This window comes from Cololabis saira, chromosome 18 (assembly GCF_033807715.1).
Source record: "Cololabis saira isolate AMF1-May2022 chromosome 18, fColSai1.1, whole genome shotgun sequence".
Lineage (NCBI taxonomy): Eukaryota > Metazoa > Chordata > Actinopteri > Beloniformes > Belonidae > Cololabis > Cololabis saira.
In genome coordinates, this window is record NC_084604.1 from 25,724,844 (window position 1) to 25,739,568 (window position 14,725).

At 37.7% G+C, this 14,725-nt stretch overlaps 1 protein-coding gene across 1 annotated transcript; it reads right to left on the reverse strand.

Moving 5' to 3' along the window:
- Positions 1–5,544: 5,544 nt before the first annotated feature.
- Positions 5,545–13,627, reverse strand: tmed10 (transmembrane p24 trafficking protein 10). The gene is made up of 5 exons (XM_061747090.1): positions 13,400–13,627; positions 11,465–11,585; positions 10,206–10,279; positions 7,577–7,703; positions 5,545–6,855 (listed from the first exon to the last, which is right to left on the reverse strand). Exons 1-5 carry the CDS (start codon positions 13,574–13,576, stop codon positions 6,734–6,736), a joined length of 621 nt encoding a protein of 206 aa, XP_061603074.1. The 5' UTR covers positions 13,577–13,627; the 3' UTR covers positions 5,545–6,733.
- Between the last annotated feature and the right edge of the window lie 1,098 nt (positions 13,628–14,725).

A 14,725-nucleotide genomic window follows, 5' to 3' on the forward strand; every position in this document is an offset into this window, starting at 1 on the left:
ACTCGGGTGTTCTTTGAGAAAGGCTGTTGACCAAATGCATAGTGATCTTGCTTGGATGAAAGTAGAGGACAGATTAACAAACAATTTACTAACTTTATTCAGGAATATAACTGTATCGAAACAACCAAACTGCCTGTACTCAAAAATAACCTTTTCCCAAAACAGACATGAGCACAGGACAAGACAAGTTAGCTGGGGTCATATTTCTATTCCATTACCAAGATCAAATGCAATGAAAAGAACTTGTATGTACAGGGCCATCTCACACTGGAACAGGTTGCCATTTACCATAACTAAAGCAACAAGCAGAGACAGTTTCAAAAAGCAACTAAAAAGGTTATTTTTGGGTACAGACACAAACAATGGTTAATATATATGTTTGATATACATTTTGTAATATACATTTCGTGATTTATTGTGTGGAAAATGCAGCTCAATGTAGTTGCAGGTTGTGATGAGTACCACTACAATGATGTAGCTGGTGTAATGATGTGGGTGGGATGAGGGGGGGGGGGGGGGGGTTAATGGAGTGATGTAATTGTAATTACTTATGTATTTAGTTAAGTATATATATGTATAATTGTGCTGTTATATGAATGTATTTTAATTTTAATGGACCCCAGGAAGACTAGTTGGCGTTTTGCGTCCGCTAATGGGGATCCAAAATAAAAAAACAAAACAAAAAAACAAAACTAGTCAACAGGAACGAAAAAACGAACCAAAAACAACCGTTTATTCATATTCGTGCACCGGAAGTTATAGATGGAGGACAATAATTTTGATGTTTTATTTGATTAATTAAACTGCATTATTTTTCTGTTTCATATTTGTTTTGATCTTTTGTCTGTATTCTAATCACATATTTGTATGACACAGGCTAATCCAGATGCGTATGTCTCCTGACATTTCAGTGCACTAATTGTGGATTACACCTGCGTTTTTCCTTCCCTCCTCTTTTCTGTCAGTGTGCAGTTGAGGCAGTTATGCCGTCTTTCATTGATTAGAAAAAAAAAATCAGTGTTACAACTTTTCTTTTCACTACTATTAGGCTACGAACATGACATGTCCTTTTGACGAGGATCCAAACGATGCAGGTGGAGCATTAATCCACAGAGAATTTAATATAGTCTTACGTTGAGAGCTGATCATTAGACCACGCATAGGCCTAGATGTATTATCATATTTAGTAAAAATCCACTTTAAATTATGTAATTGATTACAATCACTTCTTGTGAGTAAATACTTTTGTTTGGACTTTTAAACGTCTGTAGGCTCTGCTAATTCTCTCTCTCTCTCTCTCTCTCTCTCTCTCTCTCTCTTCCTTAACTCAGACGTCGTTGTGCATTTATAAAATTATTCATAGCCTAATATAGCCTATTATATTATCTTATAAGCTATTAGGGCCTGTATATTTCGTTGTCTGTGTTGTTTTTATCTGTGCTTTTTTAAAAATCTGTTTTTGAAGTGCCTTGCAAACTTAGAAAAGTTCTATGACAATAGAGTTTATTATTTTCATTTTATCACCATCTTGTCATTTTGTGGGTAAAAAAGCCTAAGTTAATTTTATTTTACCTTTTGGTCTAATAGATGTATTATTATTGTTGTTGCTGTTGTTCTTTATTTTGTATGGATAGATATTTATCTCGGCGTTTTTCCTGTGTGTGTTTCTTGTTTCAAGTGGTAATTGATGCGCGCTGCGTGACCGTTTACTATTTAGGCCACTCAGTGTCAGACCTGAGCCAGAATTTATGAATGAAGATTGAATGACACAATGAGTGACGTGTTTTTCCACCTACATGAACTGTCTGACAGTTAACCTGATGAAGGTCACAGCCTACCCAAACGTTGTAACAATTATAGCACGACCTTCGGCATAATGGACTGTCGGCATATTGTAGCCTATTCCAGTTTTTTTTTTTTTATTATTATTTTTCCGTGCTTTTCACGACCCTTCTCCCGGTAGAAACATGGAGGCTGCAGTGGAAATCATGAATGACCCTCTTGACATTGTTGTAGCTGCAAATGCATGTAGTTCAAATCCATCAGAAGAGTGAACTTTCACATGATATTGAGATGCTAACATGCAGCAGCCTGTGGTAAAGAACATTTTTCTATCTTTTAACAAGCTCTAGAACTGACGTCAGCCCATTATCCCCACAACAAATGACCACAGTCCCGGTGCTGCTTTGACCTGGTGTTTACTGTTGCTATGACAACTGTAGCTACATCTGGGGGCGTAATGTCAGTAAATACGAGTAAAATACATGCCTCGCCCTCGCGTATAGTGTGAATGCACCGTAGAAAACACAGGGGGAGGAATAGTAGTGGCTGGCTGGAGTGGGACGGGGTGGTACAGAACAACTTCCCCTGGAGAGAATTGTCACAGGAATGCCTGTCAAATATCCAGAACTAAGTTCACTCGGTTGTAAATGCACGAATATGAATAAACGGTTGTTTTTGGTTCGTTTTTTCGTTCCTGTTGACTAGTGATTTCATTTTTCTTATATGAAATAGAAAACGAAAATAAAAGCGTATTTTGAATCTTTGTTAAATCATATTAACACAAAAAAAGAAAAAATGCAGTGTAATTCAATATTAGTTTTTTGTTTTAAAAGGAAAATCAAATAAACCAATCGTTTTTTGTTTTTTGATTCCCACTCATGACGGAAAAATCCAATGACCAAAAGATACACTGACCCTGCAGCCAGCCTGTGTTTACGTTCGCTCGTGTCGCACATTTTACAGCGTCATGCGCGTGGTGATATGCGCGCGCCGGTGTCCTGCGCCGGAAGTAGGAAAGGAGCAGATCTCCAAGCTCACAACCTGCCTAAATGCAACGCCCTGTGGGCTTGTAGATCTGTATTTTTACCGCAGTTACTCGGTGCATCGATTCCCAACGCTAGGACCGAACCAACGTCCCGTTTATGCTTTATTTGGTCCGATACAGTTCAACGTGCACCGATGTAGTCGCATCGTTGGTGTTAAACACCGATTAACGATGCATATCGATTTTTTTTTGACACTCCTAATATTTATGTATGATTTTGTAAGAGACCTCCTTAACCTTATGTGTGATTAAAAACTTGTTAGGAAGCATCCAAGTTTTTTTCCAATCAATATGATCTGTGAAACGATTCCAATAAACAGTAATATTAGGGGTAGCAACAATATATTTTTGAAATAAGGCACGTACCCTTTTATTATTATTCTTTTGGGTCAGTGAAAAACATATTTTACCTACTGGAGAGTCAGTTGAGAATGGGACAGACACATTTCTAGATCTGCCAATCCTTGCTGCCGAGAAATGCTACTTTGTGGTTCTGCACACGCGCACAGTGGATTTTCAAAGTTGGATTGCCACGCCAATCATTTCTTGCACCATGTAAAATTGATAATATGGGATGTTGAGTATTTGATCCTTCAAAATACACGACCCATGACATGAATTGCATTACACTTTGTGAACATTATACCATAAAGAGGAAAAAAACAACAATTCTATCGCTTTATTTGATATTCATTCAGTCATTGGCCTTTATTTAGCCAGGCAGGTCATTAATAACATTCTTATTTACAATGACGGCCTGGCAAGAGACAAGGACCACTTGGGGGGAAAGGAAGTGGGCTAGGGAGTAAAACACAGTAAAATTGTAGCTCTGCAAAGGTAGAAAACCATTAGGTAGCATTTTTTGGCAAAGCAGCAGAAATTGGCAGAACAAGTGAAGCAGTTTATTTAGGAAAAAGGTTAAGGTCAATTTTCTTCCTTTTCGCAAAGAAATTGAGTTGTATTGGAGCGCTTTTTCATCATTAAAATAAAATTTTATTATATTTTATCCGTGCTCCAAATTTAAGGTTTCTTTAAAAACTATTATTTTATTTAATATTGTCGTGCACTACACAGCTTCTATATTTCCTCTCATTTCCTATGTTTTTTATTAATTTTTCTCAGCTTATATTGTCTCCAACATGCACCTTTCTATAAATATATATATTTAGTTTTTTTTATTTTTAATGAAAATACATGCTGGATCTGTTAGTTCCTATGAAGCTCCCAGACCCCTGAGGTTCATCTGGATCTGGTTTGTTGTGGTTCCCAAGAACCAGAACCAAGCAAGGTGAGGCAGCGTTCAGTTATTCTGCTCCTTACCGGTGGAACAAACTTCCTGTAGACCTGAGGTCTGCTCCAACTGTCAACTCCTTTAAATCAGGGCTAAAAACATTACTGTTTACTGAAGCAGACTCTTAAATTAAATACTTACCTGCTGGAGTCTACTGCCCTTACTTTTTAACATTTGTGTGCTTTTTATTATTTTACCTCTTTTATCATTTATTTACCGTTTGTGTCTTGGCGCTTTCAATGTTGATGTAAAGCACTTTGAATTACCTTGTCTTGAATTATGCTATACAAATAAACTTGCCTTGCCTTAATTATATTTAAGCAACTGGGTTTCAATTTCCATAGTTAAAATCAATTTATTGTATTAAGACATATTTTAGTGTTGTAAATATGTGATCAATATTCCTCGTGGCCACATCCACAGGTTGTCTACAGTCCTGAGGACCCTGAACAAGCTGCCTTTACCTTTAAAACAAGTCTAGAAAATAGGTGGGTGCAATCCCCCGTCCAAACAGTTAGTGGCGCTAGTCCCTTAGAAAAATGACAGGCACCACTGCATTCACTGGTAGCAAATACACACACACATTCAATCTCTATTGTAACATCCCCCACAATAACGCATTTCACATGTACAGGACTGTCTCAGAAAATTTGAATATTGTGATTTTCTGTAATGCAATTACAAAAACGTATACATTCTGGATCCATTACAAATCAACCGAAATATTGCAAGCCTTTTATTATTTTAATATTGCTGATCATGTCTTCCAGTTTAAGAAAACTCAAATATCCTATCTCTAAAAATTAGAATATTCTGGAAATCTTAATCCTAAACTGTAAACCATAATCAGCAATATTAAAATAAATGGCTTGGAATATTTCAGTTGATTTGTAATGAATCCAGAATGTATGACGTTTTTTTTTTGTTTTTTTTTTTTTTTTAAATTGCATTACAGAAAATAAATAACTTTATCACAATATTCTAATTTTCTGAGACAGTCCTGTATGTATTCATTTTAAGCACATAACAGAACTATGAAATAGTAATACAGGTTGCTCATCTTGCAGACCTTTAACGACTGTAATGGGGCCCTAAACTGCAGACCTGAAAATGGTCACACACCTGTATGTTTGTCAGATTGAATGCGATTAATGAAGATGCTCCAAAGATGCAAGAAACTGCAGTCATGTAGTCAAACCATCTGTACTCAAGTTTGGGGCAAGATAATCATTCATGGATTGCACTGGTTCAATATATATATATTAAGTCATAGGTTGCAAAATGTGATGTTTTATGAAATGTAAATTACAGCACTTCAAGTCTACTGAAACTATCGAGGCATACAGCAAATCTTTCAACGGTGTTTCAGCTTTACAAAAGCAGACATTTGTTTTTTTGAATACACACATTTTAGACTGCAGGCCAATTAATGTAAATCCATCCAATATTTTATTGAATAAAAGCCCAAAACAAATTTACAAAATTTACCAGTCAACATAAAAATCATTGACTGCGCACAATGCGCATGCTCATTGTTAAAAATGTATCCAGGACAGCCTCAATTAATCCGTCCACAAAAAAAAAAAAAGAAAAAAAAAAAAAAAAGGGGTATACACCAACCACATTTCTGTAACCCACGCCTCAAACGTTTCTGATGAAACAACACTGGATGGATCTGCAAGAATCGTTACTGGGAATCGATAATCTGAACTCTTCACAGGAATAATTATTCAATGTAAATAAAAAGAACATTTGTGTTGGGATAACTTCATTTCTTGTCACAGCCTAACAACCACTGCCATGTGACAAGAGAAACTTGCATAAATATGTATGAACTGCATCATACAAATCATCTGAGTGTACGAATATTTTGCTGGGTGATCCAAAAACAATATCTAAGCATGCAAGAGCTCATTGAAGTGACCTAATTTACAATTTAAGAGAATTTTCGCTGACATTTCAAGCCCCCTCCCCAAAAATATATCAACAGAAGCAACTAAGAGACAATTACATGAAAACAAAACGGAGTTAAATTTAGCTACCGAACATGTATGCAAATTAGGTGAAACACAGTATTCAATGGTCGCCAATGGTCTTGGAGTAACAATAAACCACATATTCAAAGAGCCTTCACTTGATAAAAGGGCACCAAGGATCTAGTTTGCTTGGCATGGCAAAGAATGTGTATATAAACAGAAGGGCAGACATTCACTCATGGCACATCCATTCAAACTGAGCTCAAAATCAAAAAGCCACTGTTCAACTGATTGAAGGAACAAGTTCTTATTAAGTGAGCTGCAACAATCAAAGCAGTGCAGAAAGACCAGTATACCACAGAGACAGGTTGAACTAAAGCAGTGACATGTCTCCACAAGTCTCCCAGCGCACATCTCCTACAGAGCTTTGTATGTTTCGAAACCACTAAATAAGCAGGTGAATCTTTTCCCCCTCGAATGACAACGTTGAAACTGTCACAACCTTGGAAAATTTGAATTTGAGCCCCTAAACCACAGTTGTTGGTGTTTTCTGAAGCTTGTCCAAGGAGGGTGGATGCTGGGATGTGTTGGCTGTCCGGTGGGCAGTGTCCCTCCAGCCAAGCAACCAGAGGAGCGGCTCTACTCGATCAGCTTCTTGGCCTTGAAGAAACGCCTCAAGTAGAAGACCTGCCATGTGGCCAGCCCAATGAGACAGCACATGGAGAATATACTGAAGTACAACACACGTGTGTTGGTGGACTCTGGAGTGAGGAGAAAGAGAAATCATGTTATTAGATAGCAATAAAAAAAATATCAATGTTCTTTTCTTTCTAAGAAAACAAAGCAGCTGCATTCCGGTATCATCAAACCATCAAACAGATTATTTATTTCGGCAGGTTTGTTGAAAATGGCGGATATAGTGGAACTTCAAACTTTAAAAATAATGTTTAAAGCAAAAAATAGATCGTTACCAGAACAGTTACAAAATTAGTTCAGATTGGAGGATGAGGACAACAGACTTAAACTTGATTTCAAACATACTTTTGCAAGGCTAAACATAAAACAAATGTGTATTTCTGTTACAGGTGTAAAATTATGGCATGGACAAAGCAAGGAACTGAAAGGTTGCACAAGTTTGTGTCAGCTTAAGAAAATGTTTAAAAAAGAAAAGATAAGTGCCTACAAAAAAGAAGAAGGAGAAAAAAATAGAAGAGTGGCATTTTTGTTTGTTTTCTTGTTATAAATATCTGTATAGATAGATTGGTGTTCAGTAAGTCAACGTAATTGCATTAACAGAGAGGGGCAGGTATAAGTTTTCTTCTTCCTGCTCCTTTTCTTTCATGGTGATAATGTGTACTTCATGGAATTTTGTACAACATTATTAAGAATATATACTATGAACGGAATAAATGAAATGAAAAAAAATAAATAAATCAATAACCCATCAATGAATTGATCGTTTTGTGTTATGTTTCCTCTTACCATTGGTGTCTCGCATCTCCTCTTCTCTCTTCTTCATATAAGCAAAGTCATTGACGATGGACTCTGACAGGTCTTCCAGTCGCCTCAGCTCAACCTCAAGAGGCTTCAGTTTTTCCACCTTTGCAATCTGAGGAGACAAAAAGGGGCTGAAACCACTTGGAGACAAATTCTCAGAAGAGCAGTCAATTATTCTGACCAGCAGGTGTCACTCTTGAACCTTCAGCATTAAAGAAAAAGCTCAGGAAAAGCATTTCTGAGGGCTCACTGAGACCACAACTTGATGGCAGAATCAGCACTTGATATTTAGTGTCAATCAAGACTACGTTTGGTGTTGGAAAACATCTAGAAGCATTGCAATTCAAATGACACCTCTGTAAATGTATCTTAGATCACTTTAATGTGAGGGAAGCAAACTTCTTCGATTAATTTAGAAATCAAAAACCTGCTGACACCCCAGTTTGGATAAAGAAGCACCTCTTGAACAATCTGTTTATGTCAGAGGAAGATCACAGTCGGAATGTACCGTGTCAGAGGAACATGTTCAAGCTAAAAACCGTTCAGGCAGCGAGAACTGTTACAGCTTTGTCAAAGGAAAAGGCAGAATATTCTGTGTAAAACGATTAACGGGCACAAGATAACAATATTAAACAAAGATAATATCAGATGACAACAGGAATATGCAGAACAGAGTTAATCCAAGGAAGGAATTATTTTTTTATTTTTTTTTTAACACACACACACACACACACACACACACACACACACACACACACACACACACACACACACACACACACACACACACACACACACACACACACACACACACACACACACACACACACACACACACACACACACACACACACACACACACACACACACACACAACCTTGAATCCAATTCTGATGTTTGACTGAGTTAATGTGTTTACATGATCCAGGTCATGTAAAGTTTTTCCTTGCCATTGTTTGGCTTAAGGCTTTTCTCCCACTACGGTTTTTTCCTGCCATTGTTTATGTAATAATTGCTCGGGGGTCATGTTTTGGGTCTCTGGAAAGCGCCTAGAGACAACTTTTGTTGTATTAGACGCTATATAAATAAAATTTAATTGAACATGAGTACCTACAAGTCCCTTCTTTGATGGCTGACAGTTTAACATAAGAGGGCATTTTTAGGCTTTAAAGCTGCATACTGGAAAATATTGATGGAAGCATCAAAATATGTAAAACAACAATACCTAAATTTGGTACATAATTTTACACTCACTTGAGGTGACTGCACTCTGATACATTTAATGGTAGAAGGTTAGTTGGAAACATCCAACTAATGATTTCTGAAGTGGCAAAAATGTTTCCCACGTGACTGATTATATGTACAACCATCTGTTCCACTTAACCTGCCCAACGCTTACTGATTTGAAACAGTCATAATGCACATGACTGGAGAATTGTTGGACAGATTTCGGTATTTTATTTCATTAAATGGCCTTTCTGAATTATTTTAGTCCTGTTCTTCAAGGATTGTTTAGATCGTCACCTGAATGTGTTATTTTTTTTGTATTCTACGTTTGTTCTGTAAACCAAATCTCTGGATATTTGTACCTTTCCAGGTTTTATGACTTAATTTCAAAGTGTGGTCAGAATATTTCAATGAAAAACTTGTACACTGTATATACTATCTATGAGTGTTCCCTACACGATCAAGGAAACTTGAAAATAAAATGCCATCTTATTTGCTGAGATGAGCTAAACTATAAAACGTTGAGCAAGCCCACACAGGCGTTTTACCTCTTAAAAAGACTACGGGACAAAAATCCAACTTGAAATTGAGCTGGAGGGGAAGAAAAAAAAAAAAAAAATCTGGTTATGGCTTGCATTTGCCAAGTGCGAAATCCCAGGCATTGTGAAACAGCAAGGAACTCTTACTAGCACGCCCACTACTGAGGAGCGTGCAGAGGTGTCGTAAGGATACGATCCCTCGACGTAAGTGAATACGTGCGTAACTTCAGCTCCACCCACCTATCCACAGACAGGAATGCCCTCTTGAGCTCTAAACATCCACCAACGCACTCTTTCAGATGTACGCCATGTAATATTCTCATCACCACACGTGGGCGGGAAGGCGATTCTCAGCTCCAAAACAATTCATCACGTCTATGTTTATTCAAATTTGACTGTAGGTACCCATATTCCCTTAATTACTACAACGAAATGTGATGATGCACAATATGTCCTATACACAGGAGAGCAATTAAAGATTGAGTAGAAAACAACCTCCTCCACAGATTTATTTTATCTTAAGAGATAACCCGATATCATTTTCAAGCTTTGACAATCGTGGCTAAAGTTGTCCCCACTTCTGCTACAGTTTGAGGAATGAGCAATTTGTGAAGTCAGTTAAAAGTTTTACTTCCCACACACAAAGGATTCAGCATTTCAGCAGAAACGAAAACATTATACACACACAAGAAGTTTGATTGACTTTCTAATATTTTAAAGTGTTAGTACATAAAACGGTATGCTGGAAAGCCCAATGTTCTGCATGCACCCGTCTACACTCTCGTGACATTCGACACCATCCAAAACACTACAGCAGCATGCAAACATTTAAGTCTCCCCACACTCACCTCTTCATAGTTTTTAGCCTCAACACCATGCTTCATGTCCAGATTGACCAGCTGGTCAGGCACTCGTCCGGTCCCTGAAGATTTGAACATCACAGACAATTCAGTGAAGGAAACCTCCAAAACAAAACAGTGTAGTCACATACAGTACTTAGACATGTGTAACTACTAAAAATTAAAAATATTTTGCTCATTACTTTAAAAGTGAAAGGGCGTTTTAACACTGGCTCTATTTACAGGACTGTCTCAGAAAATTAGAATATTATGATGAAGTTTTTTATTTTCTGTAATGCAATTAAAAAAACAAAAATGTCATACATTCTGGATTCATTACAAATCAACTGAAATATTGCAAGCCTTTTATTATTTTAATATTGCTTATTATGGTTTACAGTTTAAGATTAAGATTCCCAGAATATTCTAATTTTTTGAGATAGGATATTTGAGTTTTCTTAAGCTGTAAGCCATGATCAGCAATATCAAAATAATAAAAGGCTTGCAATATTTCAGTTGATTTGTAATGAATCCAGAATGTATGACGTTTTTGTAATTGCATTACAGAAAATCACAATATTCTAATTTTCTGAGACAGTCCTGTATGTCAGCCCATGGGAACTCTGGGAATGAGAGCGGTTTACTTGGGTCAGGGTGAACGGAGCAAACGCACTCTGGTGCGCACCAAAACAGCCATATTGAAACCGCCTTGACAAGGTGGTCTTTGTACAGCCATCGGCCGACTCAAGTGCCCTCTGTCTGTACTGTGAAAGCTCTGTGACCATGAGGCAACTAAACTATGGGCGTATGCCACATATTTAGCTAAAAGGCTTTTGTAGACAACTTGATAGCATATTGTGTCCTGTGGCAAGACAAATGTGGCTAGAGAAGGTAATACTAGACGTCGCGGATAAATGACTGCAAATCGCAGTCATTCTTTATTTACAAACTATACTGTTTGTATAGGTTGAAGAGCGATGTTTGAGTGTAGGTTGCTTAGAGTGGTACAAAACAACCCAAAATAAAAAAAATATAACTTTGGGTCAAAACACAAAATGGCCTTTAGCTCTTTGTCAGACCAGTTGTCATGGAAATATGATGCTCTGCCATTGTTGACCAATGAAAGCAGTCTTTGTCACATAGCTTGTGATTGCAGCATTGGGGCTGGAGTGAAGACTACATTTGTGAATTTAACATGAACAAAAAAAAAATCATTATGCAATGTAATCTCATGCACACCAACATACATTTTGAGTCAGCAAACTTACCCATAGGTGACTTGCTTTCGAAGCACACCTCAAACATGTCATAGTCCTCTGTGGTGAATGCAAACTTTCCTTTAGTAGCATCTTCCTTGGAGTAAAGAGTGTGGCTGGAAGAGTCTGTGATCTAAAAATGTACAGAAAAAACCCTTATGTGAACGTCTGTAATGGTTAAATGTGCAGTGATGCCGAATCGTTTTATTTGGGAAAAAAAAACAAAAGTAAATTAAATACTTTTTTTTTTTTTAATCTGCAAATTGTCATCAATTCACTGCAATGTGAAGTGAAAGATCTGTTTGTTCGTTTGTCTGGTGCATCATAAGAAAACCAGTTAACAGAATCAAATGTTAATACTAGCTTTTATTATATCATGCACAATATTTTCCAGCCGGAGGTACACTTTTCTCAAACCACAAAAGGTAGGAGAGAAAATGCACACAGTGGTCATAGAACCAGCCCTATTTATACTGAACTCATGTTCTGTGTCGCTGGAAAGAACCTAGAGACAACTTCTGTTGTAATAGATGCTATATAAATAAAATTGATTGGGATTGAATTAAAAAGGGAGGTGTTTTCTACGTGCGGATGTTGAACCGTATCTGTGAAAACATCTGTGGTTAAAGAAATCTAAACATGTCACACTTTCAGCCATATATATCCTGCTGATTGTTTCTCACTTAAGATGTTAACTCAGCAAATACCTAAGTTCACTAAAACTTTGAGAAAAACAGGATGGAACAGTTTTAAAACATCTGTTTCTCTTCATTGTCTTCACCTAAAGAAGAACTCAGCTAAACAGTCGAGTCCTACAAACCAGGATGTCATCCTGCACTGAGAGCAACCACCAATCTTATAGAAAAAACCCTCACACCCAGGGGAGAAAATCCCGTTTCATAGTTGGGGGGGACTGTCTATACTGTTTATTATTATTTTCGATTTCGGTTTCGGCCACAAATTTTAATTTTGGTGCATCACTACTAAATACTACTGCATTGTTCCAAAATTATTAATTCTGTCTCAAATTATTCTAGGAGGGGACAGCTTTACTAATGGGGGGGGACTTGTCCCCCCCCGGGATTTTCGCCCCTGCTCACACCTTAACAATTTCATAAAATCCTAACAGAACTTTGTTTGGATTACGATTATTTCTTTTCTGTTACCTAATTGTTATTCTTTACGTTTCATACATTAATTTTCCACCTGAGCTTTTACATTTTCATCACACACAAACCGTGAACCTGGCAGCTGTTACAGAAAACACCTATTTTTTCTTCTTTTTTTTAAAGCATTTTTTTATGAGACACAATGGGTTTGATGATAATGATCAGATACGTCCTTATCAGCCGGATGGAAGAAATGAGGATCATCTGCTCTTTAAAAATCAACATTAAATTGAATCCTGAAGGCTAATGGTGGTGCTGGTGTTAAGACTGACGTGTAACATCAGGGTGATGTCACCAACACTCATCTGTAGGCAAGGCGAGTTTATTTATACAGCACAATTCAACACAAGCTCATTCAAAGTGCTTTATATCAACATTAAAAGCAGAAAAACACAATTAAAACCGTAAATAACAAATAAAATAAAGAAAGTTTCACGTTTGTTACACTAATGTCACTAATAGCCGTGTAAACCCGAGACGGGGCTGGTTTTTGCAGAGGGTGTTCATCTCCGTCAGAGTAATGTGAGTAACTAAACACCTAAAAAGACAAACTATAGCAGAAAACGTGGACAAAGCTACGTAGCCATTAGCTGGTGGAACCAGGAAGACGTGTTTGGGCCCAGCTCCCCGCAGACATAACACTTTTATAAACACTAGCGCCTCACTAACGGACTGAAACACTCCTTACTGCAGGAAAAAGACTGAATGTGTAACTTTAACGTCTCTCGGGCGGAGCAGCAGCTGAGCCCGCGGGGCCTCCGGCTGCAGGTGAGCTCACCTTCAGGTTGGTCTTGGTGTTCGCCTGCTCACTAACGTCGTACTCCCCCGTCACCAGCACGTCCTTGTGGATCTCCTCCCGCAGACACTTCCTGGAGTTCACCGGCAAGAAGAAGGAGATGGAAAACACCGACTCGATGAGGACCGGCAGCAGCAGCAGCGCGGTGAGTCGAGCCATGGCTAGCGTCCACAGACCAGCCCGAGCACCAACCAGCTTAACGCCGAGCGGAGGCCAGCCAAGCCGGGCCCCGGCTCCGCGGCGCCGCCGCCGGCCTGGAGGGGTACTGCACCCCGGAGGGGGGTTGGTTTTTAAAGGGGACCTATTATTATGGCATGTAATATCTATTTTAAACAGGTCTTGAATGTCTTAAAAACAAGCTTTTTAAACAGGTTTTTATGTAAACTGCATTGTTTTAAGTTATTTTATGTCTTTTCTTTTCTATTATATATTCTATGTGTTGTATTGCTCTAAACTGTTTTATTTTGTAAAGCACTTCGTGACAAATGTCTGTGAAAAGTGCTGTATAAATAAACTTTACTTACTTACTTACTTACTTACTTACTTACTTACTTTTATAGAGACAAAAAAACATTTGAAATCATTTAAAAAACATTGGAAAGAGGGCTTCATTTATGTATATGATATTCAGCCAGTAGAAGAATGACATTAAAGCAGCACAATGTAACTTTCAGCTTTTGTTGAGTTTGGCGGCTTCTTTGGACAAAAGCGGTAGTGCTTTACCAGAAAGAACACTACGTTTCCCATGAGCACCAGCGCGTACTGCCGGAAAACTCCTGTCCCTGTCGCGTGCATTTGTTTTGATAGCGAATGAAGACGGGACGGACTTTCAAAACTACTTTTCTGTTTCGCCAAGTGAACAGACGGAACGCAAAAAAAGATGTTAAACTACTGGAAAGGAACTGGAATTTACCGGGATACCTTAAACAAGGAAGCCAGGGAGCGGTATATGGAGAAAATAATGATTATTAATGGTTTAGATCCAAATGAAATCCTTACTAAAGAGTGGAGCTCCTCGTCGGAGCTCCACTCTTTAGTAAGGATTTACTGCCGCAGTTCTGCACAACCCACGTCTTAGGCTACCTTGTTTAGGAGTGTTTGGCAGCTGCTTTGGTAAATGTTTGACTCGCCATGTGTTTCAATAAATTAGTATAATAGTACAACATACAGTACATGTTTTGTATTACTCACTTCTCTTTCCCGTTTATTCTGGTCGAAACAAGATTACATCATATAATATTATTAAATCGGAATATTATAATATTAATATTATATAATAATATTATTATATTTAATGTTATACTTATA